Source organism: Meriones unguiculatus, chromosome 21 (assembly GCF_030254825.1).
Source record: "Meriones unguiculatus strain TT.TT164.6M chromosome 21, Bangor_MerUng_6.1, whole genome shotgun sequence".
NCBI lineage: Eukaryota > Metazoa > Chordata > Mammalia > Rodentia > Muridae > Meriones > Meriones unguiculatus.
In genome coordinates this window covers 20241005-20267864 of record NC_083368.1, presented here as the reverse complement: position 1 = coordinate 20267864, position 26860 = coordinate 20241005, and the positions used below count along the sequence as shown (strand labels likewise).

General features: G+C 43.6%; 1 protein-coding gene across 10 annotated transcripts in view; it reads left to right on the top strand.

The window, feature by feature from the left end:
* Magi2 (membrane associated guanylate kinase, WW and PDZ domain containing 2) overlaps positions 1-26860 on the top strand; it is a 1408809-nt gene that overhangs the window by 1294438 nt on the left and 87511 nt on the right. For 6 of the 10 annotated variants that reach the window (XM_060374145.1, XM_060374142.1, XM_060374143.1 and 3 more), the window contains 4 exons: positions 5310-5495; positions 8095-8272; positions 14247-14442; positions 15700-15843. In XM_060374145.1, coding sequence (XP_060230128.1) covers positions 5310-5495; positions 8095-8272; positions 14247-14442; positions 15700-15843 — 704 coding nt within the window. The remainder of the gene's footprint in view (positions 1-5309; positions 5496-8094; positions 8273-14246; positions 14443-15699; positions 15844-26860) is intronic. The other 4 variants (XM_060374144.1, XM_060374141.1, XM_060374148.1 and 1 more) reach the window with 1 other exon arrangement.

Sequence of the window (26860 nt, the reverse complement as noted above, 5' to 3'; positions counted from 1 at the left end):
TTTGTTCCCAGAGAGAATCCTCCGAGGAAGCATCCTTGTCGAAGGTCTGTTGAATGTTGAATGCACTTGTGTATGTAGGGGACTGCCAAGAAGGAAAGAGTGAAGCTGCTTCGGCTGCCAAGAGTCTCAAACGCTGTATAAAAGCAGACGCCAATAGAAGGCGTCTGTATCAAAGCCACCGCAGGTGCCTCCAGCAGCTGAGCACTTGTTACTAAGGTTCAGGTTTTAGGTAAAGCATTCTGCCTTCTGTGTGGCTAACCTGGAACTCGTTTCCACTTCAGTTTTTCTTCCTCCTTCTCTCCTCCTCCTCCTCCTCCTTCTGTTATTCTTTTATTTATTATTTATTTATTCTTATTTTATTATTCTTCATTATTCTAGCTACTGAAATAAAGTTAAAATGCCCCTAAAATCATCACAAGCAAATAATTCTGGGTATGATACCTAGTGGAGATGATCTATTTCTGAGATCTCCGGCAGTATGCTCCACACAACCAGACGGGTCAGTCCCTGTCCCCCGTGGAGACAGCTTTGGTCCCACAGAGCCACCAGAAGGAAGGCATCCCAAGGTCTGACTCCACAGGCAAGGGTTTCAGGGCTGGACTTGACCCTGGCTTGTTTTCTCGATCACTCTGCTATAAGGATTTAAAATAAAGGCCTTGAATGGCACTTGGAAATTAATAATACTCTTGTATTGTACATTTACATTATTGTTGAGTACACAAAATTGTGGGGAGAGGATATATACTTTGAAACGGTTGGGATTTTATGTCTCTCGAACCCCGGAGACACAACGCAGTGGAGGCATAAATAAGTGAGAGCCGAAAACCAGCCATCCGAGCAAGCGTTGCCAGTGTTTCGCAGCCTACTCTTTAATTTCATTTCAAATGTCAGTGTTTCATACCCCCCACAATTTCTTCAAGCAAAGAAACGGTACAGTGATGGGAAGTCCTAACTAAACAGATCTGAGGGTTATCCAATATTTTCTCTTCCCTTCATGCCTCGCCTGTCAAAAGACAACTGCATCAAAAGATCTCAGTCAAGCACAGTTCCTGGCTCCCATCCTCTCCCAAATTCAAACTACTCAGAACCTTCTGTGACCCCTGGCATAGAGAAAAGGACATAGTCCCAAATAAAAGCACCAGGCTGACTTGCAAAGCAAGTCAGAGGTCAGAGGCTGGATATCAGGAAAAGCCAAGAGAGGCCGGGTGGTGGATCCCAAGAGCTTTGATGACTACAGTCTAGATCCCTGCAGCTCATAGCCCTATTTGCCTTCTGTGACCTAGAACAAATTACTAACTGCTGTCTGCTTCCATTGCTTCCATTTCTTCCATTGCGAACTCACAATAATATCCATTACTTGAGAGGATTTAAGGGCTACATTATGTTCATTTCAATATAAATATAACTACATGTACAAAGAACTTTTAGATTAGATGTTAAATTTTAATGTTAATTTTAAATAAATAAATTTAAATAAAAATTAAATTTAAATAGTAAATAAATATCACTTTAAAAAGTGCTTGTCTACACATGCTGGAGAGGTTGTGGAGAAAGGGGAACCCTGCTCCACTGCTGGTGGGAATGTAAACTGGTACAACCACTCTGGAAAGCTATCTGGCGCTTTCTAAGACAAATAGGAATAGTGCTTCCTCCAGACCCAGCTATACCACTGTTAGGTATATACCCAAAGTTTGTTCAAGTACACAAAAAGGACACTTGCTCAACCATGTTTATAGCAGCTCTATTTGTAATAGCCAGAACCTGGAAACAACCCAGATGTCCATCAACGGTGGAATGGGTACAGAAATTGTGGTATTTTTATACAATGGAATACTACTCAGCAATCAAAAAGGAGGAAATCATGAAATTTGCAGGCAAATGGTGGGATCTAGAAAAGATCATTCTGAGTGAAATATCCCAGAAGGAGAAAGACAAACATGGGATATACTCACTTATATAGACCTATAAGATATGATAAACATAATGAAATCTATACACCTAAAAAAGATAATCAATTGAGCGGACATGGGGTAAGATGATCAATCCTCGTTTAGAAAGACAGATGGGATGTGCATTGAACGTATGACAGGAGTCTACTGAGCGCATCTGAAAGACTCTAGCAGTGTTTTCAAAGCAAAGACTCATGACCAAACCTTTGGCAGAGTACAGGGAATCATAAGAAAGAAGGGGAGTTAGTCTGATGGGGAAAGGATAGGAGCTCCACAAGGACCAAATATATCTGGGCACAGGGTCTTTTCTGAGACTGACATTCAACCAAGGACCATGTATGGATATAACCTAGAACCTCCACTCAGATGTAGCCTGTGGTAGCTCAGTAACCAATTGGTTTCCCAAAGTGAGGGGAACAGGGACTATTTCTAACAGGAACTCGATGACTGGCTCTTTGGTCTCCCCACCCCCGAAGGGAGGAGCAGTCCTGTTAGGCCACAGAGGAGGGCTTTGCAGCCAGTCCTGAAGATACCTGATAAAACAGGATCAGATGAATGGGGAGGAGGTCCCCCCCATCAGTGGACTTGGAAAGGGGCACGGTGGAGATGAGGGAGGGAGGGAGGGAGGGACTGGGAGGGAATGAGGGATCGGGACACGGCTGGGATACAGAGTTAATAAAATGTAACTGATAAAAAAAAATAAAATAAATAAAAAAAAAGAAAAAAAAAGTGCTTGTCTTGTGTTAGTAAATACTCAAAAGAGGTTGAAAGAATTGTTACTTGCCCTCAATAAATACAACGGCAGATAACCAAGAGATCTGCATAATATTTATTTTCCTTTGAATAATAAACTATTGGTTTCAAGTTAATGTTTTCAACAAATATGTGCAATAGTTTTGGTGGGAAATCAGAGAAAGACAAACTTGGTTTCATCTAGTGTCTATCTAATCCCTGAAATACATCTCTTTTTCTTAAATGAAGCAGTCTTCCATGTGATGCTTAGAAGATTATGTTCTTCCTATCCTTTTGTTTTAGTGTTTATAAATTATCCCATATAGAAAGAAACATGTGCACACACATACACACACACACAACGGTTATATAAGAAAGATCTGAAAGGAAATAATAATAAAAAGAATGATAGTTAGTACTTCCAGATCAAGTCTTAACGGCTAGGCACTGTCTGGCTACCGTCAAATGATGGCCCATCTAGTTTTCAGAACTACTGTGAGTCAGTGATATTATTATTCCAATAATAGTTAGAAAAAGGTTAGATCTTAGGCAGCTTCCCAAAAATCACAGGCTAGATGACAGTGTGCACATTTATGGGCAGGATGGCCAAACTATTTACGGATGGTTCCAAGAAGTACTGAGTATGAAAAGGAGAAGACAAAACAAAAACATTTCTTCCCCAATTTTGCATGAAAACCAAAGGCCTTATTACATTTATTCCTTTCAGTTCATGTGTGTGTGAGTGTGTGTGTGTGTGTGTGTGTGTGCATGGACACACCTGTGCCCATGCACACACGTGTATCTGTGTACCACCAAGTCCCACAGTGTCCTGTGGAAATCTGATAACAACTCAGTAGCATTGGATCGCTCTTGCTGCCTCGTGAGATCTGAAGAGTAAATCATCAAGTCATCATCCTGAGCAAGCACATCACCTCATGAGCCACCTCACTGGTCCCTACATAGGTCTCTGCCGTAGTCTGTGACTCTAAGATGATCATTAGTAAACTCTAAATAGTGCTATCTTAATTAAGTCCATTAGAGCTAACTAGTGGCAAATAAAAATGTATCTGGGCTCAACCCTGATGAGTTTCACTTCTGGGACACAAACCTGACCAATACTTTTAGATGCTATCTGTAACCTTTCACGGTAGAAGAGTGAGCAATGTCCTAGCTCATTAACTCACTAATTGCCCTTCCTTTCTGTTGTTATTAGTTGACAGTCCACCCTTCCCTATAACAAATGCACAAAACTGAGAGTAGACAAGGTGTAGACATCCTGAGAAAATCTGAACGGTGGGCTGTGACTTTCTCTGTTTCTGCACATTAGATCAGTAGTTGGTCTATCAACGAGTTCTTTGAAGGGACACACAGGAACACTATACTGTTGAGATCTTACCATAGGTATCTACCTTGGTAGGGTTTTTTGTTTTTTGTTTTGTTTGTTTGTTTGTTTGTTTGTGCCCACCATTTACAGCAAATGTCAATCAAGCTGCCTAAAAAAATTTATGCATTCCCATGTATCTAACTGTTTTCAAACATAAAAATAAAAGTTGAAATAAAATATGTTTGTTGATTTAAATAAATGTATAAAAGTTATACCACATAAACAACTCAGTCTCCATGTGGGTTCTTTAGTAAGGGGAGCAGGGGCTGTCTCTCACATGAACTCAGTGGCTGGCTCTTTGATCACCTTCCCCTGGGAGGGCAGCCTTACCAGGCCACAGAGGAAGACAGTGAAGCCAGTCCTGATGAGAACTGATGATTAGGGTCAAAGGGAAGGAAAAGAAGGACCTCCCCTGTCAGTGGACTAGGAGAGGGGCATAAGGGGCGAAGAGGGAGGATGGGTGAGTCTGAGAGGAAATGAGGGAGGGGGCTACAGCTGGGATACAAAGTGAATAAGTTGTAATAAATAAAAGTTAAAATAAAAATTGGAACTAAGGAGAAAAAAAGTTATGCCAATGCTAAAAGTTTTAAAATATTTGAACATCTCATTAGTTGGAGTACATCTTCTGGTTAATGGAATATTATTGTTTAAAGTGCAGGTTCAAAAAAAATAAAATAAAATAAAATAAAAATAAAGTGCAGGTTCTTATTTTTTTTTTCCTTTCTCATGATACTTAAAGTTGTGTCTTTGCTGCTAGTGGTATATTAGCTTCAGCAAAGTCCACTGTACATTTGGCATTAGCATGTTTTCAAGGCCACCTCATGAAGAAAGAAAGAATGATAGAAAATGTGCTGCCCTTAAAGCTGAGCAGTGGTAAATTCCGTCACTTTGCCAGGTAGCTGCTCCCTGGACTGGCCGATCCTGAGAGAGTTCCCCTTTTCCTCCTCTCAATAAAATGGAGATATAAATTGAGTTTCTGTCATTCGTCATATCTTTCTGAAGCTGAACCGCTGTCTCTCAAGTTTGAGCTTTTTTTTTCCACACTCTTCTACACTGTGACTCCTGAACACCATTATGTCCTGGGCTCTCTCAAGAAGCTGCTTAGACAAAAATATGGAGAAGGAAAGAGTTCTGACTTGCATTGTTTGTCTTAGGCTGGGACTGAAAAATAAAGCATGTACTGGTGGTGTCCCTGATACCTATTTCTATTGGGTTGTTTTGTTTGGTTTGGTTTTGTCTTTCAGCTGTGCCCCATAAAATCGGACGAATCATTGATGGGAGTCCTGCCGATCGCTGTGCAAAATTAAAAGTGGGAGACCGGATCTTAGCGGTCAATGGCCAGTCTATCATCAACATGCCTCACGCAGACATTGTGAAGCTCATCAAGGATGCAGGTCTTAGTGTTACGCTTCGCATCATTCCTCAGGAGGGTGAGTGCCTAAGGTGGCCTTCCAGGGAGACAGACCACAGACACCCTCACCTGGCCTTCTCTGCAAACCCACAAGGGTCCCGGAGTCTATCAGCTAACATCAGGGTGCTGTCTGGGTCTCAGAGGTTGATAACTATTTCCACATTTTCCCAAACTCACACTCACTGGTTTTATCCAGAAATCAACTTATGTGATACTGTAGGCTCCGAGGTATGAACCCTAAGGTTAGGGATTCTCAGAGCCCTCCCTGGGGTTTGGAGCATACTAGCTTAATGTAGATATGAAGTCAGAACTTGTTGAACCCAGTGGGCAACAATACAAACCTGAGAAAAGCAAGAAGGGAGGAGGGGGTGCTTGTTCCTTTTAACAATTGATCTCTAGAAAAATCTTCAAAGTCAGATTGATTTTGAAACGCGGGAGAAGTGGTTTTAGTTTTGCAAACAAAAGAGACCTCATTTAGGAATCGCTGCATCTGGAAAGAACGTAAAATTCCCACTTAGCCTTTTGAATGTCTCCGTATCAGTCTCCCCTCCCCCAACACCTGTAAGTTTCAGAGTGGCGAACCACCCACCCCGAACAACTGAGGCCTCTTCCGCATTCTTTCACTGTGGCAAGCAAGGCAGGCTGGCTGCTCAGTTGCAGCTTCTGACCCACCAACAGAACTGAGGGATTTCATCCCTGGAGCTCACGGATGAGTAACCATGGTGGTTTCCTTAGCATACGCTTATTCAGCATAATCCAGAGGCCGATGGTCTCTCTTTGAATCCCTTATTTGGCTCACCCTTCCACCCATTCCATTTTAGGACTGTCTGATAGGTGGACACTACATAGCAGAGTAGCCAGCATCCTGACTCTGATTATAAAACAGATGTTTCTAACTAGGGTGAGCTGGGGCCCTTGGGAAGTGGCTGCCACTGTCTAGAGACATTTGACTGTCTTGATCGGGGTGGAGATCTGACTGTCATCAAGGAATAGAGGTCAGAGTTGCTTCTAAACATCCTGTGATGATGCTCAGAATGATGCTGCACAGCAAAGGATGATCTGACCCAACAGGTGAAGCATGCCAAGCCTGAGGGACCCTAATAAAAATAGGGACAGTGTTGAAATATTTGGACTGTAAGAGAAGACAGGAGAGTGCTTTGTGTCGGAATGCAAACAGGACACCTCCCTTGGTTACCCAACCACAAAAATAGACAGACAGACAGATGATAATAGCCTTAGTTTTAGTCTGTCACCTGATGGTGACGACCTGTATAAGACAAGTCAGAGGAAAGGAACAGTGAGCAGGAATGTCAGCTGCAGACCCCGCGTGCTTCTCTGCCCTCCTGCTCTGTGGTGTTACTGCTCCCTTTACTCCAACGTGTGAAGCTCATCTCTACTGAAATTTTATATTATAGGGGAAGAAAAAAAAAGTAGTTTTTGAATAGCTTTATGAATCTCCCTGTGTGAGTTCTTTTTTTTCCTCTTGGAGAACTGCACTGGTCTAGACTGGCAAGGGACCAGAGAAGAGATTGTAACAGCCTTTATTAGCTTATACAGACAGCTTGCTCCCCAGCCATGCCTTGGAAGCCTGGTAAGAATTCTTGATCTGGATGTCATAGCACACACACCTACCTCCCATAAACCCAGCTCCTTGGAAAGTGAAGCTCAGGATCAGCTGGGCTACAGAGTGAGGCTGTGTTGAAAAAGAAAGAAGACTTTTTTTAAAATTTAACTTTATTTTTTATAATTTATTTATTTTACATCCCGATTATAGCCCCTTCCCTAGTTTCCTCCTGGCCCCACCCTCTATCCCTCTCCCCCCCACACTTTTCTCCCCTATTTCCCACCCTCTGTCCCCCTCCCCCCCCATTTTCCTCCCCTATTTCTCAGTAGGGGGAGGCCTCCCCCCCTACCATCTGACCCCAGCCTATCAGGTCTCATTAAGACTGCTGGCATACTCTTCCTCTCTGGCTTGGCAATGCCACCCCCAAAGTGATCAAAGAGCGGGCAACAGAGTCCATCTCAGAGACAGCCCATACTCCCCTTACTAGGAGACCCACATGAAGACTGAGTTGCCTATCAGCTCCATCTGAGCAGGGGGTCTAGGTCCTCTTCCTGCGTGGTCCCTGGTTAGCGTTTCAGTCTCTGCAGGACCCCATGGGACCAGTTGCTGGGCCAGTGTTGCAGTGGATAACGCGACTGGCTCTGTATCAGAACAGGAGACTTCTCAAACCACCAAAAGGTGTTATCTAGAACACTTCTCTCAGCAGACATTCCAATATTTTTAGGATATCAGGATATGTTCTATGCTTGTCCCTTTGGGTTGTTTTTCAGAGTTTTAGCACGTTGTTTCTGCTTCTGTTTGCTTGCTTCTGCGACCCTTCCTTCCAACAAAATGCCAAAAGACTGTTCATAACTTTCCTCTTTAACAGTTATGGTTAATGAAAGAACAGTCCTTCCAGGAATGGTGTGGAGCTGGGTAAGTTTAACCTACTCCCAAAAAGCTGAGCCGAAACTGAGTAGACCAAGGCCTTGAATCAGACAAGACAAGGAAGCTCCAAGTCCCAGCCTGTTTACTTTTTGCCAACCTGACCACATCTGTTGCCTTGGTTCCCCAGCAGAGCTCAACAGTCCCACCTCGGCACCCAGCTCAGAGAAGCAGAGCCCCATGGCCCAGCAGCACAGTCCTCTGGCCCAGCAGAGCCCACTGGCCCAGCCAAGCCCAGCCACCCCTAACAGCCCTGTTGCCCAGCCAGCTCCTCCTCAACCTCTTCAGCTGCAAGGACATGAAAATAGGTAAATGTTTCCTCTGAGCTTTCCGACTCTGAGAGATGGGGTTGGTGACAAGAGAATGCCGGGGGATAGTTAGGATGCAGGGGTTGAGAGAGGTTATCTTACACCTGAAATTACTGAGTGTAGTTTTGTGTGGTTCCAGAGAGAAACGGAGAGGGGGAGAAAGAGAGGCATGGAGGAAAGGAGGGAAGAAGGGAGGGAGGAAGAGAGTGATGGAAGGAGGGAGGGAAGAAATGAATGTGTGTGCTAAACATGTTGTTTTATTAGTAACTATAACTCAACATCTGTCCTGCACAGTAGGAGATGCTTCTGTGTAGAAATGCTGAGACATCACAGATGACTTGGGTTAGCCACCTGAAAGCATAAAGGAGCTACCAGAATGATAACACAGGCAAAGGTCCTCTGGCAAGAGAGAGATCCAAGCATGAAGGCCAGAGTTATTGTGGAATAGGGTGTGGGGGCAGCTAGAGATGAACCCATTGAGGGTGACGAAGCCAACCCAAAGACTCTGGTAAAAATATTAAAAAGTCCCCATGTTTCTCTGAATAGAGTGGGGAGTTTCTGTAGGTTCCAGGTTGGCAAGTGACGTTACTGGATTTTCTTTTCTGAAACTCTCTCTTGTTTGTTCAGGAGAGCAGACTGAAGGCTGCCAGGGTAAAGCAGATTAAGAGTGAAAAGGTGGCTGCAGGGAAAACATGGAGCCGTAAACACAGTAGTTTGGAGCACAATGGCAGTGCGGAGGAGAGGGGAAGCAGAAGGACTCCTAGCCAACCACGACTGTCCCCACATTTCCATAACTGATCGATAACTTTGCATTGCCCTCTCTAATGAGAGTCACCCATTCCCCATCGGGACCTTCTGAACTGATAATGTGAATAAGGTTTTTTTGAGTCTCTCAAAGACAGGAGTGACATATAAAAATGCTACCATCTTATTGTGACTTGTGTATAACAAAGAACCTGGCTTGGGTTGAGCCATTAAAGAAATAGTTAAGGGTGTGTTCCCATGTTCTTCCTTCCAACAAGAGAAAAACAAAACACATATCAGAATGCAAATGCCTCCTTAGCTTTATGATTCCAGAATTTTCTAAACAGCTGCTTCCCATGTTCCTCCTTCTCCTTCCCCCCCCACACACCACATCACAGACGATGGAGCAAGACTTTTCTTTTTATTTTCAGAACTCTCTGGCTCCATCATTCATACCATTGCAGAAAAATGATTCCCCCTATACCACAGATGTCATTTCCATTAAAAAAAAAATCTCCTATGATTTTTCCCATGTGTTTTTGTGCTCTCCTGGAAAAGTGCGTGCCTGGCTGTCCTTGGTTGCTTATGTCTTAGTGTATGATGGGGAAGAGAGAAGCCCCATTGAGCAAATGATGCAGAGGGAAGAGCTTGACACCCCAAAAGAAAAGGTAGTCCTGATGAGTCCCAACGGGGCTTGCTTACACCATGTGGATGGGGACAGATTGCATTGGTTTTCTCCAGGATCCATCCGAGACTCCAGCGGGAAGGCTTGGGTGCCCCTGTGGTCCCTCAGCCAGTCTTAGCACACTCCTGCTCCTGGCTTTGCCACCATAGAGTAATTCTGTAACCCACCCCTTCTTTTAGGACCTGCGTCTTGCCTCTAGCAACGGGCAGGTAATCTCATCCCTAGTAGCCAGTCAGTTCTCCTGGTCCACTGGCCAGCATCTCTCCAGAAAAGGTTCTCCTCCAGTGAAGAGCTGAAGCATGGGATTGTATTAAAGTTCCCCCGGGAGAGCAGCTGGCTCAGTCACTGTAGGCTCCTAGCTGACAACTGGGACCTCCTCTCTCCCTCTCCTGGAAGCAATGTTCTTTGCATATACTTCATCCTTCACCACAAAATAAAATATTTCCTAAATCTAAAATTAGCATATTTACATGATTCAAATTTGTATAAATCACCAGCATGTTTGTTTTGATACCATTAACAGCCTTTACAGGCCTGTGCTCAGGTTCCCTGGCTTGTATTTTTATTGTCGTTGATGATTCATTTATGTAGGAACAAAAATATTCAATGACTTTACAGGTATCAGAAACAGTTTCACAGGCTCCTCCGAAGATGGCCAAAGAAAAACTCGTTGCCTATTTCTAGATCAGGCAAGACATGCTGCCAAGGCAGTTCACATACCATCTTGCACGCCCATCTCACAGGTCAGAGGGAGCCATTTCCCATGCAAGAGCAGGATAAGCTACAATGGCGATCTTCTTGGCTGTTTCCATCCTGCAAATCAGAACAAGTGCTATTGCACACTTCTCTCATTTACTCCCAGGTTAACTTCCTACGCTGCCCTACGTACTGAGGGATCACAAAATAATTCTAAGATGATCACAAGTGAAAGCGAGAAGGATCTCTTAAAGAAAGAAAAGAACGATTATAGAATATATTTGCAAACTGAACAGAGTTCTCCTCACCAACAAGGGCAGTTGCTGTCTGCCGCTTAAAGCCACGAGGCCCGTGGAAGAGCACTGGAAAATGTCTTCCTTTAAACATACTGAACCCTGGACACTTAAGGCTGGAAATGGTTCTTTTTTTTTTAAATTTAGTTAAAATGTAAATACATCATTCATTCCTTTCCTCCTTCCTGCCCCTCCCATCTCCAGCTCCTCTCACCAATTATGGACCTCCTCCTCTTTAACCATTACTATCACACACACATACACCAAATAACACATAAATACAGCCTGCTGCCTGAGGCCCTCCGGTGTTGCCTGCCTGCGCATGCTTCTAAAGCTGAGCGCTCTGTATTGGCTAACCAGTCAGGAAACTCCTCGCCGGTGGAGAATTCTCCCACTCAGCCACTGTTCATGGCTTTAGCTCTTGAGCGCTCACTCACGGGCTCCCGCCCCAGGAAATGATTCATCAAGGGCTCACAAGCTGTGGAGTATCTCCCAGGCAGCATCGCTTAGTCTTGGAACTCTACCACGCCATAAAAGCTTAGTAGCGTTTACAATTTGCCGTCCGTCTTTATCATCTTTAAAGTATCTTTAAGAGGGCAATTAACAACCACGAGAACTGGGTTGGTGACCTTCCTTTTTCAGTAAAATCACTTTCATGAGAGTGGGTCTACATGGGTGCGTGCATGCGTGCGTACGTGCGTGTACGGAGTCGCTTTGAGAGTCGCTGAACCTGGAACTCACTAATTGATTAGCCAGTGTGACCAGCAAGGCCAAGGATCCTCCCGTTTCTACCTCACTAACGCTGAGATCACAGGTACAGGCCGCTGTGCCTGGATTTTATGTGGGACCTGGCGTTTGCGCAGCAAACTCTTTACCAACCGGCCCGTCTTTCTAGCCTGAAACCTGGCTATATTATATATATATATATATATATATATATATATATATATATATATATATTATATTATTCTGTGTTTTCCATAAAGTGAAGTGTTAGACATATTCATCCCAACCTAATTTTTGCTCCAGCCAAGTGTATCACTCACTTAAAAGTTAGCGACATTCATAAAAAATTAAGTACATTTTCCTTGTTACAGAACTTTCCAGTGTGAGGTTTATAACTGGAAATCCTGACACATGACAGTAGAAGAGAGGGAGTCTGAGTGCTTGGTGGCCAAGATGACAGCTGCAGCAAACTTCACTGTTCCCGTTTCTAGTCATTTGTCTAATCTTTGGGGAGATTTTTTTTACATTTCATCCTCTTTCACGATACCTCATGACACAGCTGGTTGGAAACGGAGCACATAATGGATATTTCACACCAATACCACACAGATCATAAAAATAAAGTGGCTACGCTAGAACTTAAAACAGTGTGACAGTCAAACCACCAGGCCAGCGATTCCTAGACGGGAACCAACAGCACGCTGGCAAACGTCACCCAGATCTGTTCCTTTTGTTTAGCGCGTGCCTGTGCATAGTTAAGCATCTTATTCGAATCGTACTTTCAAGAATTCTGTCCACAGCTTGCACCGCGCTAGGTGAACGGGGTGAGGAATAAAGCAAAGCCTGAGTTACGCAATCCATAGAAAGAATGTCTTCCCTCTCTGCAGGGCTGAGTAACAACCGCAGCCTTCTCAAAGGGGTGGTTGAAGCTACTTACTAGCCCCCTTCCAAGAAGCCCCACTGTTCTGCACTCCCCCTGTGTCCTCCCCAAATATTGGGCTATAGTAATGCTAATTGTTCAGGGTGAACTGGGTTTGTTTTTTTCTATATTTGTCAGTAGTCAGCATCAGTGAGACCATAAACCGGTAAAGAAACCTTTATCTAGTCTTAAATGTTAAGTTCTACAAGCTTTGAACCTTCTTGTGTGCGCTATGTCCTTAATTCCACCAGACATGGTAGCGCACACCCGCGATCCTGTCACTCAGGAGGCTCTGACGGAGGCATGGCACAAATTCAAGACCAGCCTTAGCTATACAGCTTTGTCTAAAAAGGAAGAAAGAAATAGAAAAGAAAAACAAAACAAAACAAAAAAAAAGCATTTCGCTAATTCTTCCGAATATTATTATAATCTAACCACATTTGTGCTACAGCACCCAGGCAGTGAACTATTAAAATTAAATTAAAGGTTAAATTAAAGTGTCTCTATTCCACAGTGCCGATGTTTTTGGTTTGCCTCACCATGTACCTGTGACCCCACAGTGCCAGGACTTGGCTGGCACTCCCTTTGTGGCCGGGGTGCCCCCTGAGCTTAGAGCAGTGGGAATGCCTGGAGATCCCTCAGCTGCTCTCGTGTTTCTCAGTGCTCTCCGTGTTTATTAGTGTGTGAGAACTAAAAATAAGCCAGAAACGAATGTTGCACTGGGTCATTTTGCCTCTCCTCTTATCACATGACCGAGGTGGAAATCACTACTGATCCCAGAAGCTGAGCTTTCATGATTAAAGCTCTACAACATAGCTCTAATTTTTTTTTTCACTGAGCCAGTGACTCTGGGCCTACATCATATTCAAGGATCATGCCTTCCTACCACTTCTTTAACATCTAAAATGCTCAAAAAGATACAACTTAGCAGTTAAAATAACTCTGGATTGGGACTGGAAAGGTGGCTCAGTGTTTAAGAACACTTGCTCTTGCAGAGAACTGGAGTTCAGTTCCCAGCATGCACCTGGTGCCTCAGAACCCTTTATAATTTCAGTTCCAGGGATCTGGTGCTCTATTTTGGCTGCTAAAGGCACTGTTCAAACATACACACACATGCACACATATACAATACAAAATAAAAATAAATAAAACTTTTTTTAAAAAATAGCCATTAATAATATGTTTATAAACTGTTTGGTGATTATTTCAATTATATTTACATGACATGATGATATGTCAAGATGTGTGTTTGTGAGAGACAGAGACAAAGACAGAGACTGAGATGGAAGCCAGGTGGGGGTTATAGAGGGAAAAAAGAAAAGAAAAGAAGAGAAAAGAGAAAAGAAAAGGGAAAAAATGTATTTGGATTCCCTAGACTTACAGTGATTGAGCAGTTGGGTTTTTCCTATAAAGATTTATTTTATTTTTAATTGTGTATATATGAGTATGCCTCTGTGTGAGGAGTGCAAAAGAATCTAGTTCCCTGGAGCTGGAAGGACAGGTGTTTGTGAGCCACCCGACATGGCTGCTGGGAACTGAGCTCAGGTCCTCCATAGGAGCAGTGCCAGTGCGTGTTGCTAATTACTAAAGCAGCCACCCAACCCCCAAACTGTGCACTTTTTAAATAGCCACAGTGAAAGGAGGATACCCATGAGCACTTTCCCACAAAGTTCTAAGGGAAACATCACTTTTCTGTTGACTTCTTAAGGAGCCAAGAAAAAGTGAGAAATAGAACGCTTGCCAGCAGTTTTAAAATAATACCGTTTCCTTAACCTTCTTAAATCCTCAATACGTAGCAAGACCAACTCAAGGTCTGGGTCCCCACGGCTGTGGTGGCTGGACCACAATTAGACATTCTAATCTTCTCAAGAGTACCGAAATACCAAAGCCAACCCCTTTCCCTCTATCTAGTTACAGGTCAGAAGTTAAAGCGAGGCAAGACGTGAAACCAGACATCCGGCAGCCTCCCTTCACAGACTACAGGCAGCCCCCGCTGGACTACAGGCAACCCCCAGGAGGGGACTACCCCCAGCCCCCAGCCTTGGACTACAGGCAGCACTCCCCAGACACCAGGCAGTACCCTCTGTCAGACTACAGGCAGCCACAGGTACCTCTGCTGGGGATCACGGGGCCCCAGATGTGCAAGACTTCCTGATGTGCAAGGGATGCAGGAGAAGGGAGCAGAGAGCGAGGGCTCTGCTACTGGTACTGATATTGGGATAACACCTGCACCTCCAAAACATCAGTGCATAAATAAATCCATTCCAGAATGAATCAGAACGGTTCATCCATGAACGAGTCAGGAGTGAGTGGACAGTCATGGATGAACCAATCCTTGGTAATTAATCGGCTGACTCCAAGAACATAGCCTTGCCTGCTGTTTGTTTTTTGTTTTTGTTTTGTTTTTTTTTTTTTAAAGCTCCTGCTAGACTCTCAGAGTACTGCTAATGCAGAAAATTTCACATTTCCCAGCCATTGGAGTGTTTTTCAGAGCCATGGCTTCTAAATGGCCTCCTGCCTCCCACTCTGGTAAAGAGCCGAGCCTCCTCCATGCGGAGGGCAATGGCCAAGCGTGGCTTCACAATCTACCCTGCAGGATTGGCAAAAAGCCCCTGTGTGCACAGCAAAAGGTTCAGCTGGTTTCATTACTGGTTAGCACTAGCATAACTCCTGAGGCTTTCTTAACCTCTCTGGGCTTCCATTTCCTCAAGGATGGGCCTTCCGTACAGGCCAAGTTAAATAGTCAACCTTTGTGAAAGGTATGGAGACCAGAGTTCAATGTCTAGTCATCATTTGCTAATGAGATACCAAGGTAGAAATTAAGGACACGTTCCTCCTTATCAGATTATATTGTGTTCCATTATTAAAATGAAGACAACTTTATCCCTCAAGAGTTTAAGAGGGTTGATAGTCAGGAAGTCTTGGACATGCTACATTTTCAGGGAAAGGAAACCTGATTCTTTACCCTGTGACTTGATGTTCTGTGGTCTGTACAACTGAAACATACAGCCAAAACCCTACTCGAGTTCGCTTTTTAGCTCAGAAAACTTTAGTTTACACTCCCAGAGACACAACACTGATTGACAGACTATGAGTGGGAAAATTCAGGAGAGACGACATCATTCAGACCTATATGCCATAAGCACAGGTTGATCAGGAAACAGAGTTAACTGTCCTGGCCTCCTTGAGCCTCTGGAGCTGTGCCGTGCACGTCAGCACTTGGAGAGTCAGATGACATCTTCTGACACTTTGCCATTTGAACACGTTAACTATGGGGGAGGGGGCGCACAGACAGAAAAACTGACCATCGAAACCCCTCCGATGCTAAACGATTCCATGTTCCATCTTCTCCTCGCTCTCAAAGGATTTTGATTATTTCACTGTGGACATGGAGAAAGGAGCCAAAGGATTTGGATTCAGCATCCGTGGAGGAAGGGAATACAAAATGGATCTGTACGTGTTGAGATTGGCAGAGGACGGGCCAGCCATAAGGAACGGAAGGATGAGGGTAAGGTGCTTCACATTACAGAGCTCCTTGCTTTTTTTTTTTTTCATTTTGTGGTTTTGGTTTTTTTGAGACAGGGCTCCTCAGTGTGTAGCCTTGGCTGTCCTGAACTCCCTTTGTACACCAGGCTGGCCTCAAACTCACAGAGATACTCCTGCCTCTGATCTTCGAGTGCTGGCATTACGTGGCGCGCACCACCGCCTTCAGCTGAGCTCCTTGATCTTAACGAGAACCCCACCGCGGCATTAGCAAGGTTACCACCTCTCAGACAAGCAGCTTTCGCCACTTCCTTTTCATAACCTGATTTTTAAAGATTTGGCCAAACACTTAGAAAGAATTATATTAGTGAGAGTGGTGTGGTGGGACATGCCTGTAAGGCCAGCACTGGGGAGGTTGAGACAGGAGGATGATTGATTCAGTCGAGACCGTGGTAACTTTGAGGCCGTTCTGGAAAATATTAGTATGGCTCATACTCTCAAAGAACCAAAAAGATAAAAGACTACAAATGCCTCTTGTTTTTCTCTTCTAAATGTCTACAGATTAATAAACCTCAACATACTAGCCAGAGTAACTTTGAGGCCATTCTGGGAAATATTAATATGACTCACACTCTCAAAAAAAAAAAAAAAAAAACAGAAAGATAAAAGGTTACAAATGCCTCTTGTTTTTCTCTTCTTAAATGTCTACAGATTAATAAACCTCAACATGCTGGTATTTTTTCTTAAGAGAAAATGAAAGAAAAAGGACAGAGGAAAGAAAGATAAGAAATAGTTTTAAATGGAGACAAGCTCTATTATTCTTCTGTGGTTCAATGATTCCAGTTCCATTGAGGTTGAGTCTTTCAGAATTTATTTTCTCTTTTATGTTCCTCCCCTCCACATACATTAATCGAATGGCCTCATGCCTCTCTGGAAATGTTTCCTTTTTATCAACTGGCCTTTGGGCTTTAATATTGGACAGCCTGGCGCAATAGGAGAAAGGGGATTTGGCTTCTTGCACATAAGTTGCCCTTAAAAATTGGAGCAGTTAGACACTTTCAATTTGAGTGCAAGTTGAGGAGGGATTTTTAATGTAACAGTCTCTCTCAGGTAATGATGGATGGAATAACTCACTTTCCATCAACAAGTACATGACAAAACAATAAGTTATAACTCTGGACAAATCTTTGTCCTGTCTCAAATGGCTCCAGCAACTACATAAGAAAGTTTAATTCTTCTCGTGCATCTAGAATTCGTCCTTACCCTGCTTCCCTGCTTTCTTAACAACTGCCGACCAATTATTCTTGGGAAAATGCAGCTGTTACTCCTACCACCAAGTCTATCTTCTATCATTCTCCTTCAAGAGCCAAGGAGTCATCTACAGTACAAAAGTAGGAAGAATGCAAAACCTGTTTTCCTCCCTCCTCTACAGCCCTCTGGTAACTGGGAGATTGTGACCGTGGACTTTTACCCCAGACGGGACAGACTCCAGATATAGACAGTCCCTGTCCAGATCCAATACTATCCTGTGCTTCTCTGCAGGAGGTACCAGTAGGAGAGTACTCCCCATGGCTTCTTGCCTCTATAGCTTTCCCCAAACCAGATGGTGTGTTCTTTTTTTAATAGAATTATATTTATTTATGGCGGAAGCGTGCTTGTGCCTGAGAATGAATATGGAGGTCAGAGGACAACTTGTGGGAGTTGGCTGTCTCCTTCCACTTTGTGTGGTATGAGGGTTGGACTCGGGCGGTCAGGCTTGGCAGTAAGTACCTTTACCCGCTGAGCCACGTGCCCAAGCCAGAACTGCACTGCAGAGTCAGCTCACAAGTGATTAAATAAAACAGAATTAATCTTTGCAGTGCGAGTGATGTCAGCATAGTACAGAGATGGTGAATGAAATGGCCAGAGCCTTCTGAGATAAGGAAGAAGTCGCTGCCCCCTGCCACCTCCCACATCTTTAAACAAGTCTAAGTGGCTGGGTGCATACAGTCTTTCCAAGCCACAGAAGCCTAAATAGAGAGTGAAAAGTTTATAGAGCCTCAACCCTAGCAGTGGTTCTCGGCACAGCCCAGGTAAGCTAAGTCTCAGAATTCGACCATATTTTGGCTCTGTAGAGTTAGAGGGCACGGCTGTGCTTGACCACAGCACCCACCTCTTAATTCACAGATACATTTAAATGACTTCAGCAAGGACCAGGATCGATCAATAGTTGTATGACTTACGGTCTGATTATTTTAAACTAATGCATTAACTGGATAATACGTAGGTTTTGGGCTAGGAAAATCAATAATAAATTTTCTCAGGGACCCTTTTCTCGGTTTATTACAAGGTTCCCACCTTGATAATACTGGTGTGAAGGTATATACGAAGCTTAAATATCTGTGCCGGCAAGGCTTTACAAGGCCTTGCCAACCTCGCCTGTCTTATGGCTTGGTTTGTAAATTTCCAAGACTCCGAAGACAGCCAGGTGAGCTAGACATTACGAACTACCACTAAAAAGGAGCTCAAAGAGAGCATTTGAACTGCTACAACACATTTCTCCCACATTAACATCACTTTGTCACCACCAATTTCAATGTGTGGCCTCTCTGCAAACACACACACACACATACACACACACACACACACACACTCACACACATACATGATCAAATTCATTTGGTAGAAGCTATATATCCTCCCCATTTTTTTTTATCAAGAATATCTAAAAGAAAAACTCCAGGTAATGGTCTGATAGAAGCTAAGATTTTTGTCTGGCACAGTAAAATTGTTCAAATCCAGATTAATACCAAGGAGCTGAATGATCCTATAAATGAATTGGTTGCTGTGCCCCTAGGTTTGGGACATGGATGGTGTGAATTTTAGATAGTTTATTGTACCGGATTTGAGCATCTGCATTTGAGACATCTTTTCGTGCTCATTTGTGCTAGGCTGGTAGTAGGGGAACGTTAATACCAAATTTAGGTAGGGACATGGTGAAAGCCAGGGGATATACTAACACCAAAGTGAAGACATCCTTCTACTGAGTATTCTGGGAAAGTGGTACCCAGCTTTTATTTTCAGGTTGTCTCTAGGTACCCAAGTGTCACCAAGACAAATGATAATGATCGTCATGGGACAGGTAAAGAAAGGCAGGTAGATGGAGTCAGAGGTCCCCAGCTGTTCTTTCTGGCTACTTGCAGCCAGGATGGCCATTTTGGCAGAGAGCTTTAGCAAATTTGGCTATTAGAGAAATTAGTTCTAACAAAGTTAAGAAAGAAATCTTCGTAACTAATGACTAAGTCTCTGGAACAAGGTTCTCAGAAATAGAACCTCATTAAAAGCCCGAAACTAACTGGAGAACACTGGCAAAGAAAAACGAGCATACAAAATAGCTTTCTGGTAAATCTCAGTGAAGCGGAGGGTGTAAGAAATTTAGAGATAAATGTGAGACGTTTGGAGGGAGGGAACAGCAGTCCTGAGTGCTTAATAAAAATCTGGCAGACAAATGGAAAGAGAATCTGCAAGGAGGAGGAGATTGCTCTGTGAAAAAGCAGACTAGGGTGGAGGCCAGGGGCAGCTAAAGTCAATGTGTGTAGCATCCACAAATGCAGGGGAAGAAGGCAAAATGCTTTCTGCTGTCATAGGCGGAGAACACGGTCCTCGGCTCCATGAAATGGTTTCTCTGGGATAAGAAGGGCATCATGCATAACTGCATGGGCGGGTATGTGGCATTTGCATGCCACTAACAGTGCCCAAGCAGGTGCTTCCCACACGAGTCTGCCTGGAGTGGGCTTCAGGATGACCCAAACCTCAGCTGGTTGCTGAACATCTTACCCATCTTCTCTGTTTTCTTAATGAAAAGCGTAATTCACTGATGTAAACTTCTTTTGAATTTGTTGATTTTTTCCTCCCCCGGTCTAGATCCATCTAGCTTGAAACCACAGAATAAGTACTTAAATGAAGTATATCCTACTTTATATTTTTGTTACTTGCAAGACGATTTCTACCATATGTGACAGAAATAAATACTAATGAAATTGTATCCAAGCTTTAAAAAAAAAAAAAAACTTTTCTATCATGTCTCCATTCCCCTCCTACCCTCTCCCCCACCCTAAATAAAGAAGCACTTGACATTCTGTCTGGTGTTTCCACATACACGGATTTCGTTTTGCACACTTGGTGAACTTTAGATAAATGACTCATAATATGCGAGTTCTTCCCCATGGTTCTTTTTTTATACATTATGCTCATGAGAGTCATCCAAGTTGGTGGATTTATTTTTACTGCTGTGAATTTTCCCTTGGGGTCAAACTCCTACATTCTGTGTAGTTTTCTGTTTTCCTGTTCTCTAGGCATTTGAAATTTCCTCTGTCAATGGGTCTCTGTTACAGCTAGTGCAATTCTTGAACGCGCTCCAGCTCCGTACATCCAAGGCTTTCCCTAGACAGACACATACTGACTTAGCTAAGAGCGCGCGCACGCACACACGCACGCACACACGCACACACACACACGCACACACACACACACACAAGCAATATCCTAGGTTACCATGTAAAGCTACACATTTTCGTACTCGCAAAACTTGTGTTTCCAACTTTTAAATTCTCACTCTACTGAATGAAAATGACATCGTCCGGGTGCAAGTTTGTATGTCTGTGTGTGCATGCACACAGGTGTGTGTGCACCTCTCTGAGTGTGCAAGAGGACAATAAAAATGTACATTGCTTGCTTTCCTCTTTTGAGCTCCATCTTGTTTTTTTATATATATATTTAAACTTTCATTACAGTATGTGTGTGTGTGTGTGTGTGTGTGTGTGTGTGTGTGTGTGTAGACATGTACCACAGTGCACATGCAGGGCTGACAAGACAGCCTGTGGAAGTCTCCTCTCTCCTTTCATGATACGTATCCTGAAGATTGACCCCAAGTCATCCAGCTTGGTGGCAATCGCTTTTGCCCTCTGAGCTATCCGACAGGCCCTCTCCACACTTTTTTGAGGCAGGCGCTCTCTTCAGATTGAACTAGACTTGCTGGACAGTGGATGTGCAGGAGTTTGTATGCCCTGATTCCACAGGATGGTCATTACCTTTTCTTGTGGTTATTGGACCTCTTAAAAAGCACATCCTTTCTTCATTTGCTGTTGAATATTTGCACTTTCATAGTGTGATGCAAATCTCTTTTTACAGATTAGATATTGTACTTCTCTTCTTTCCTATTACTGTTTTGATAAAGAGAATTCTTAATATACCTTCTTAAGTCTTTTCTTCATAGTCTTTCTTTTTTGAGTATTGCTTAAGAAATCATTTCCCAACAGTTTCTCTGCCTCTCTCTCCCCCACCCACCACTGAGAAAAGAAGAGAAGAGAAAGAACAATCAAGTGTGTGTGTGTGTACATGTGTGTATGATGGATGTGCATGTGTGTGCATGTGTGTGCATGTGTATGCATGTGTGTGTGATGCATGTGCATGTGTGTGGATGCAGGTACATGCATGCAGAACCCAGAGAAGGACCCTGGGTATCTCCTCTGTCACTCTCTTACTGACTCTGTGGAGAAATGGTCTCTCGCTGACTCTGGACTTGCTGGATTTTTGGCTGGCTAGCCAGCAGCCCCAGCAGCCCACCCACTTGTGCACACACACACCAGTGCTGAGGCACAGGAGGTGCAGCTATGCCAAGCTAATGGAGGGCGCTAGAAATCTGAACGCAGATGGCCATTCTTCCTCAACAAGAGCACTGACCCCCGACCATCTCCCTAACTCTGCAATACACCATCTTAAATATCTACTATACTTGCAAGCATTTTCAAGTCTACATTCTAAACACCTGCCGTAGGAGATAGAAATTCAATTTCTGCTTTTCTTTATGTCTAACTTCATGTCACAACATCATTTTATGACTTTCCCTTCTCCCTAGTCTACAGGAATAACTTTATGATAAATAGAATAAGTTCCATTTAATAAATTTGTAATGTGACTGTCAGTATATTTTTAAAAATCTTATAAGCTATGGAAGATTCTTAAAACATTAGAAATGATTTCTCAAGCAAGAATAAAGGAAGGGGTTAAAGTATGCCAGCCTTTTTTTCTTCATTATTGGCCTCATGTTTATCTTTCGATAAAGTGTTGCATTTCCCAAATACACAAATCGGCTTTCAGGAGTATTCTTAAGATTCTCCATATAAATTTTAGAGTTCTCTTTTTAAGCTTCTCAAAGAATTAATAAAACATTATTTTAAGAAAGAAAGGAGGGAAGAAATAAAATAAAATGAGGCAGAGGTGCTATTTGAATAGATGTCTAAATATTCTCCAGAATTTATTAACAAAACTCCATTTTACACTTAATGTAAAAAAAAAAAAGTGAGAAGCTTACATTTGTCTTAAATGGAGTAGAATAAACAGTTCTTACGGCCTTACTTAGCAAGACCCCCGTCTCAGAAATTGAGAGCTGAGCATGCAGTTCAGTGGTGGAGGGCTTACCTGCATGGAAAAGGCCCCAGATTGGGTCCCCAGCACTGCAATGAGTCACTGGAATCATTTGACTACATTTATGTAGGTCTGTTTCTAAACCAGGACGTCTGATCATTCCTAGTCTATTCTTTTTCACAACAGCACACTTCCTTGATCGCTGTGGAGTCAGCCTTCTAACTTTGCGCTTCTCCTGGAGACAGTAACTTTTCACTCTCTAGCCTGGGGCTTACAGCCAGTCCTCCTGCCTCTACCTCCCATCTCGCCTTAAGAGTACTGGGGTTGCAGAAGTGATGTGTGCTTCTGTGTTGGCTTCTTACCTGGGTTTTGATGAGTGGAACTTAGGTCACTAGGCCTGCTCAGCTAGCAATTTTATGATCTCCCTGGCCTGAAATTATATTTTATACATTGCTCAGTTACATCATAAAAAATTACTAAATTCTCACTATTTTGATAAATAACATTTAGATTTTTTTATGTAATAATCACATTTTCTGAAAACAAAGTTTTACATATATATATATATATTTCCTTTCAAATGCTTTAGCTTCTCTTTTTCTTTCTGCATGAAGCTCAACAGAAGTGGTCAAGGCAGGCTTCCCTCATCTTGGTAGGAGTTCTCTTGACACTCTGTTTAGCCTGGTGTCTAATGGCCTCTCACAGACAACCTTCATCTGTGCTTTAACCAGATCTGCCTCCTCGTGCTCCTATTTGCCGGAGAATGGGGAGAAGGGACTCGTTAGGAATCAACGTTGAATTTTAGCTACTTTTTCTATTTCTGTAAAAGGTATCACATGATCTCTTTCCATTTGTATAGTAATATGATAGGAGCATGTATGCGGAACAAATGTTTATGCGCCTCTTTTACCTATCACGTTTATTCTTTCAATCCTTCTAGTCTCATCAATCATGCCATAGACTTTTCCATCTCCCTTCATCCTCGTCAGATGACTGGTTCGCATATTCATCCTCTTGCTCGTTTGCTTTTATGTTTGATATTTCCGTTTATCCCGCCATTTGCCTTGGCTTAATCCAGTAGTTCCTTTTCTTTCTCAGTAGTGCCATGTTTTTATCAGTAATGTCGAGGGGCTCTGCTCCAAGGATGATGTTTTGTTATGTAGTATTTCAAGTTGTGGTCTCAAATATATTCTAATTTCTAACATGATTCGTGCTCTGACTCATGAGCAAATTCTTGGGCTTTATTTCCAATAATAACATTTACATTTATGGCTACCGTTCTGATACTGTTTTACATTATAAATATATTGTAATTTTCGTTATGATTGCCTTACTCCGTTATGATCACTTTTGCTCATGCATTATTTAGAAGCATTTTTATGGGTGGGATTGGTTAAGCTTCTATATTCTTGATTCTTAGCATGATTCCATTGTCTTCAGATAATATGCTGCATATTATTTCAGTCCTTCAAATCTGTTGCAGCTCGCTCTTTTGCCTGATGTGTCCCCTTTTTTGTGTAAGCCCCACGTATCGTGAAGAATGGCACGCAATGTGGTGGATGAGTAAGTGCAGTGATGTGTCCACAGAATGAAGCTTCGCTTCCGCCCTGTCCCACCATCCTCCACTGGAACTTTTTACCTGTTGCACTTATTAAAATGCCAAACTGAGTTCTGAAAGTATTTAATCCTCTAAAATTCCCTTCGAAGGGTTGGTTGAGTTTTACCTGTGTGTCTCGATGTCATGTGGCTTGATGCCAGGCTATCTATTTAATTTTCTGGATGAATGAAATGCATTATGAGACTGGTTCCAGCGCTGCTTATGCATCTCGTTGCTGTGACAAGATGCCTGGCAGAAAGCAGCTTAAGAAAGGAAGTTCAACGGTACACTCTGTCACGCCAGGGAAGTAGGCCATGGTAGGAGGGATTAAGGCCACGTGGACAGCCTTGGTCAGAAAGCAGAGAGAGATTGCCCAGCTCCAATTCTTTATCCAGGACCCTTGCCCGTAGGATGGCTCCGCCCACATTTAGGGTGGGTCTTTTACCTCAGTTAACCCAACCTAGAAGCTCCCTTATAACGTGCCCATTAGTTTCCATGGCCATCTAAACGCCACCAACGTGACAATCAAGGCTGTCACACCTGCCATCTACTAACAATGGCTTTTGCTTATCTGAATCTTGTCTCATATAAGAAAGCTCGTTTTCTTTGAGTCATCTCTTTCATGTTTTCAGCCTTTCTGCGTCTTTACATTTGATGTGCTTATGTAAAAGCCTAAGTTTTATATTTTTAAATAACCTACTTCCCCAAGATAGCAACGAGCACTGTATACTAATATGTATGCTAATACCATTTATTTAATCCTGTCACTTCCCCCGTCCTCTTTCTATTAGTCTTCTTTGTCACATTCTTCAAAGCTGTGGTTTTCTTTGGACAGTCCTCCGGGGTCCCAGCTCACATGCATATCTTCTGTATCACATGCATAGACTTCCCACTGTTGTCCCCAAGTGTGATGTCTGTCATTGTGGCCAAGTCATCAACACGGAAAGGCAGGACTTCAGGGAACAAGCATGTGTTTCCTGGGGTCAAACTGCTCAGATCTGTTCTGGAAACTCAAAGACACACAAAATGGAGGCCAACATTCCCCAAGCTAACAGCTGGCAGAGGTGTTTGTTTGCTTTCCAGCATTCCAGTCTTTCACTTGCTTTGGCTTCAGAGGATTCTGGCTGCCTGCTCAGCAATAATGAGGAGCCTCGGAGTTACCAGGTTGCTAGAAGTAAAAGCTGGAGCAGCGTTTACCTCTAACAACCAAAACCCCTTGCAACCTTATTGTTGTCAGTTGGCCCTCACCCATCATTATGCGGCCCAGAGCCCTGAAGACTGCCCCGGTGAGACCCCATGCTCCGTCCATCCATAATCCACTCCCTCTCTTTCTTCTGCACCTCCAGTCCCCGGTTGTGTATCTCCTGCCACAAAGCCACTAACGCGTCCTTGCCACGGCCACGTCTGCCCTAGAACTCCACAGCCAAGTGCTAGGCACTGGGGGGTCCCACACAGTAGTTCCTGGGCAGAGAGAAACAGCGGGGGTGCTTTTTCTTCTCTGCACGGCCTCAGCACCGGGGTGCACAGTTCAGACAGGGTGGAGAGGGGCCATGTGTGTGAGGGAGGCATAGAGAGCCTTTAAACCCAGGCCAACTGCTGGTGGGTGGAAGCCCTGGCTTCCTTGTTCTAGGTCTTTGATTTTTCGAGGCACAAGTTTGTGTTTTGTTTTGTTTTGTTAAGAATTAGCTAGGAGAATGTGTCCTCTTCAGGAGGATGAATCAAGACAACACTAGCAATTAGTGGAACGGCAGCTTCCCCATATCCTGCAAATTCATGAGTCCATTTTCCTTTTTCTCCCTATTCTCTCTCTTTTTAACTGATCATATTTCTCTAAAATTCTTCTGTGCTCTAAGCAGAGGCACAGAAAGTACCTTTCAAGCACGTTTATATGCCAAGAGGCTCTAAGACCTTTCAAATGTAAGTTGACTGGACTTGCATCCCCGCACCTACTGAATTCACTGGATCCATTTTCAAGCACCGTGCTGATCCGTCTGCCCACTGTTCACAACCCTTCAGTGAAACCACACTTATTTCGGGGTAAGATCAGTCCCTGGCAGCAATGTTGCCTGACCCTGCATATCCAGGCCCCTGCCTCTTCCTCAGCACCTCCTGGGGCTCAGTCATTCTGGCCAGTCTCCCACACTGTACCGTGGAGCCCACTGGGTTTGGGGGAAGTGTTTCCATCCAACGCCCTTCCCCTTCCTCCTCCGTGGGTTAACTTTTTGGTTTCTCTCTACTTCTTACCTGGTCGCACTTGCCGTCCTTGGCTCTCAGCGCTCAGATTTGTGTCCCTAGCATTTGTCACAGTTCTCATTTTATTCTTGTATGACATCATGTAGGACCGCAGCCTCCCCAGCGTATTGGCCTCAGGGTGGCGGCAGCCATGCTGCTCTGGGCATGTACCCTGTAACCCAGTGCCCACCACTGCGCCTATGGGGGTGCTCAGCAACTGCCACCAAGCAGGATGGAAATGGAAGCCTTCGACATACAAAGCCCTGCAGATTCCTTCCCTCCTGAAGTTGCCTAGCCCGTGCTGACCAAATGTAACACCGCAAAGACTCCTGATGAAGCGGACAGACACGGTCCCTCACCAGTAACGTAGGAATGTAAATGCACATTCAACCAACTCCTAGTCACACCTCTTGCTGTCTTTAAATAGTATGCCTTAAGGTAAGCACATTGCCTTTAGGGATGCATTTACTTGCATTTACAAGTCACGAGGCGTCTATAAAATAGTATTTGTAAAGCTCTGTTGTGTTTTCAAAATATCTTTGAGACATTTCAGGACTTGTTCTCTTCATGTGCGAACTACCTGTCACCAAGTGTGGATGACAGAAAGAAAACAAAGTAAAATAAGGTCAAGTCAGGAATAAGGAAGAATCCCAAAAGTGGGGCTTTGCAAAACACAACAGAATGAAGATTCCACGACAGGTGTGCTGGGGCCCATTAGGAAAGACGCCCAGGAGAAGCGTGCGGTGGGGCTGACGGAATAAGCAGAGCTTAGCAGAAGACTCGAGCTGCGCAGGGCTGAGCCCCTCCG